The sequence below is a fragment of the Sinocyclocheilus anshuiensis genome, unplaced genomic scaffold, assembly GCF_001515605.1.
Source record: "Sinocyclocheilus anshuiensis isolate Anshui unplaced genomic scaffold, SAMN03320099.WGS_v1.1 scaffold609, whole genome shotgun sequence".
NCBI lineage: Eukaryota > Metazoa > Chordata > Actinopteri > Cypriniformes > Cyprinidae > Sinocyclocheilus > Sinocyclocheilus anshuiensis.
Window position 1 is genome coordinate 20101 of NW_015541011.1, and position 4960 is coordinate 25060.

The 4960-nt window shown below is 36.5% G+C and overlaps 1 protein-coding gene across 1 annotated transcript in view; it reads right to left on the bottom strand.

The window, feature by feature from the left end:
- The window catches only part of LOC107690387 (CD82 antigen-like), a 31028-nt gene that overhangs the window by 11280 nt on the left and 14788 nt on the right, over positions 1–4960 (bottom strand). The window contains exon 3 of the mRNA XM_016488720.1: positions 3932–4004. Coding sequence (XP_016344206.1) covers positions 3932–4004 — 73 coding nt within the window. The remainder of the gene's footprint in view (positions 1–3931; positions 4005–4960) is intronic.

The following is a 4960-nucleotide window of genomic DNA, read 5'->3' on the forward strand; positions in this document are numbered from 1 at the left end:
GAAGTTTGCAGAGGATTACCGAAGATTCTGATGAGTGAGTTGATGACACTGTGCAAGCCTGAGGCGTGTACTGGAAATATGCTTATTATCAGAGGCGTCATGCCCATTCAAAGTGAGGGGGTTGCACAGATTTTTTTTGTCAGATTTTTGAGCAAAGTGGATTTTGAATGCAGCTTCCAAAAGACAAAAATAGCCGATTAATATTTTCTATATTTAATACAATCACACCGGCGTGATTATAATGTTCAGTAAGTCATATCAGCTGTTAAATTCAAATCTGCTGGTGCTGAGCCAGATACAGACGCGTTTTTACAGCACTGTGCATTAACCAATTACACACGATGCTGTTGAGCTTATGAAGGCAATGACCAATCAGAGGTGTTCAGATGAGTCATCGCTAAAATGCCAGTGTTTTCTTCACTCGCTCGCTGCCTGAATACCTCTTTCTGGCGAATTCTCTCGTGCATCAATGTCTGCAATGTGTGCTGTAGGTGTGAAACTTTTAGGAATCTTATCCAAGTTGTAGGCTAGTCAATATTGGTCAGTCAGTATCTGACAAAGATACTGCGAATGAAACTGTGACCACAAACACCATTTACTTAAGTGAATTATATGGTAATAATCAGCAATATGCTTTCACACAAATAACTTTATTTTTTGAATGTTTCAATATGTGTTGACACAAATAACTTATTTGAATTTTTCATTGATACAACATTGCACTGAGTTGCTAGAAAAGAAATGCGTAGAGATGTTATTGCTTGACGTCAGGAACTGATGAATCGGCTTTTTGAGCCAGTTCAATGAACCAATCTGTCCGAAAAGAACCAGTTTGCGGAAATGAATCGGACTTTGCATCACTACTCTTTAATGAAACCAAAATAACAGGGAACACACACGTAGCACATGGGGTAGACATTTGAGGCTGAACGCAGGACTCAGGAAAACACAGGGCTAAAACAGGAACTAAATGGGGAACACCTGGAACTAAACGAGGAGATTAATAGGACACAGCTGAAACAAATGGAACAAACGGAAACGGGAACAGGAAAACCAAATATGGGCACAAACACGGGAGAAACTGGGTCAAGGAGAGAAAATGAGGAACAAAACACAAGACTGTCCATGGGCGTGACAACAACTTTAGGACCCGGCACATGGTTGAACATACCAGCCTCCGAGGCTCCAAACAACCAAACATTGACTCATGCTGTAACATGTTCTGGGTGTTCAGCTGTAAACTCTATTACACAAATGAATGTGCCATTTGAAAAGGAAGTAAAGCTTTTATGTAAAGAATAGCAATGAGATCACAACAATCTGGATAATGAGAAAATTCTTAAGAGTTCCTTTTATAGCCATGCAGTTGTGTGGAAGTCTGTAAAAAACCAACCTGGGAGGAAGGGAAGAAAATGCACCTGTTATTTTCATGCTCAACAGGGCCCTAGCCTACTGACTAACAAAGTCAACAAACAGACTCCTTGTGCAGCGCGGGAGCGACCATGACAGGACCCATGACAGGAGTAAAACACGGGACTATTGGATCTTGTGTTAGCAAAAAGCCAAGGGCAGAGTTTAGGATCTCCAAGTATGAGGATATCCTAAGATATTCCCTGCTATCTCCAGCGGAACAGCTGAATCTGAAAAAAAAAACAATGTTTCTAAAATGGTCATGATAACAGAGACTCCAGCACTGCGATATCTGGAGACGCTGGAATATATAAACAAAGGACAGATGTAAAATATGAGGTGAGATGAGAGAGGAAAGAATGGCAGTGTCACTAGCTTGGCAAACAATTTTAGAGCTGGTCAACTTCCCATAAATACTCCCCTGCAGTAATTTAACCGAGCATGTGTTATATATAGACTTCTGTAAACTGGTTTTACAGAATTCTGTAAATTGGTTTGGTGGCTTGGTCTTATGAAAATATTTAAGTTTTAAGTCTATTTTCAAACACTGGACTTCAATTCTGAAACCAAGTCCTCTTCAGCAATGGTGTGAAAGAGACTTTAGCTTAAAGTAATAGCTGTCCAATCTTCATAAAATAAAATAAAATAAATAATTTACTTGCCCTCACAATATTCCAAATCTATATGACCTTCTTTCTTATGCGGAACACAAAATAATATATTTTGAAAAATATTAGTAACCAAACTAATATCTCCAAACTATATCAAACTATATTTCTCCAAATATCATTTTTTATTACGTGGCGCTCTGAAATGCTTGATTCTGATTGGTCAGTTGTGAATAGAGGACTTCAGTATTAATAGCAGGCCTACGGTAATATTGTTGAAGCGTTTGTCTTGTTGCTAGAAGGACTGTTTTGTAATTATGTGGTGCAAAGCTGTAAAATAAGTGATTCGACACTACATTATCACTTAAATGTCCATCTTTTTGAACTTGTTTGTGGAAGTTTTGCGTTTTGAGCTAATAAAATATCTCAACTCAATATATATCGCAAAATAAACCTTGAGAAGGGTGATCAGCGCGAATGTACATTATCCCATTAATTATACAGCTCTTTCTCCCATATAAGTAAACGATTATCCCTTACTTATGTTACACAGAAGAAAATCACACAGAGAACAGGGTGGAGGGTGAGCAAATTATGAGAATTTTCATTTGTGGGTCAACTATCCCTTTAAAATGGCATAAAGTTTAGTCGAGTGATAAATCGGTGCTGAACAGTTTGGAAGCATTACTATAAATCAATAATAAATCAAGAGGATTTACGTTAGTTTTCCACCCTCGTTTTCCTGTTCCACTCTTTTTCAGCACAGAGTCTCGTGGCTTTGGCTGTCCAGACAGAGGCAGTATGGGTACGAGTATGATTCTCCACAAATCATGTACAGTTAATCTCTGTTTGGCTTTTGTATCTCATTCATTTAACATTTCTCTCTTCCCTTATTTTGCTTTCGCTCTCTGTTTAAGTCCTCTCCGATGAGCGTCAGATGGTTTACTTAACATCTGTGTGAGCGCATGTGTGCATATATAAACACAGAGAGTGCAGCATAGGAGGGGGTTTGTGGAAAACCTGGTTAATGGCAAAAAAATGAAAATTCCCCACGCCAAGCGCACAAATAGCAGCTGCTTTCACTGTGCATTCCCACCAGTATGAACTCAAGAGTGTAAACAGAAAAATATGTAACCAGCGAGATATTGCCTGACTCAATGATAACGGTTAACTTATTCTGGTCTGTAATGTCTTTACATACATGCATACATTAATTAATTATGTATATATCAGTTTCAACCATTATTAAGTGAACACCTTCAATTCTAAAAGCTAAGATAGCTCATCCTCACTGATTAAGCCACTTGTTAATTATGCATAAATACAGTTATTTTATTACAAACACTTCTAAATGAATAATTGTAAATAAAAAAAACATTTTACAGTAAAACAGCATTTTACTGGTTTCTTTAAAGACTGTCTTTTTAGTTCCAATAATGTAGTTTGCTAATAACTGCATGACAACATCATACTATATAATCATTTCTTTCTAATTTTTTCAAAGATTTATGATGGCAGCACAAATGTTTTCATGCTGATACATCACAATTAATTTTCTCATAGTTTTGCATTAGTACTTTAGGTCTGTTTAATTTCTGTTCAGATAGTACAGGTTAACCTACATTCGCTCTCAAAAATGGGTTTAAAAAATAAATGTTATATATATATATATATATATAAATTCAGTTTATTTTTTTTAAACCCATTTTTAAGACAAAGTACTGATGCAAACTATGAGAAAAATTATTGAGATGTATCAATTTATGATTGTCCAGCGTGAAAACATTTGTGCTGCCATCATAGATCTTTCCATTTCTGACCATTGGCAGCCTGGAGATGTAACCTATTTTAATAAGACATACTCTTATTACATACATCAGAACAGGAAATTATGTTGGTGTTTTTGTACTTACGCAAAACCGTGATGAATTTCTGGTTATCCAGCATGACCCATAGTCCAAAGCCCAAGATTACAGCTCCAAAAATCTACAGGGCAAAAGAAACAGGCATGACAAACATAAAGGACATGTTGCATTTATGTTTGTCACCTTCTTGACCCGTTTGGTTCCTCAGAGCTGATCTTAGTTTAAACTGTGACTGGACTGTGGATGAGAGAATTGTGCTTCCATTAACATACAATAGATAACTGCTAAAGAGATACAGGAACTCTCTACCGAACTGAGTTCTCATGCACTCCAGCCCCAAAGTTCAAAACTAATGGGTCCAAGGTGTCCTCTAAATTAACTGGATCAGAGAAGTTTCATTTCCTCTTGTCAGGGGGCAGTTCCCCTGTATCAGTCTGGCGTCTGTGGCTTGTCCTCTATTCCACTGTGGAGAGGAAAGCAGTAAAACACCAGGCTACTGTACAATTAAAGGGTCTTCAGAAGGAAAAATCAGAGAGAGGCACACACATGCTTTTCATTAGCCTTTGACCCTTAATATCAAAGACACAACAGGTCAAACTGAAGGTTTCCAAAGAAATGCAACAGAAAGCAGGCCTGCTTCCTTACTAAGCTTGAACAATTTCCTAACAGGGATTTCCTACATACACCTACATCACACTGCTGGGTATAGTATATGTTAATATACTGTACTATACTAAATGTCTTCAATATACTATACTAAATTCAATAATGCATTTTAATACATTTTATTTTTATTTACATGCCCACACAGACCATGCCCAAATTGGAAATGTGGTAAATAGGAAAATTAGATTCATGTAAATAAATAAATGACTGAACTTAAAAAAAAATATATGTATATGGAGTTTCAACTCATATTATTAAGTGAATATTTAACCTTTGGTTCTAAAAGCCTCGATAGCTCATACTCACTGTTGAGCTACTTGTTACATATGCATAAATACAGTTATATTATTACAAACACTTCTAAATAAACAATTGTAAAAAAAAAAAAAAAAAAAATTTACCCCAAAAACA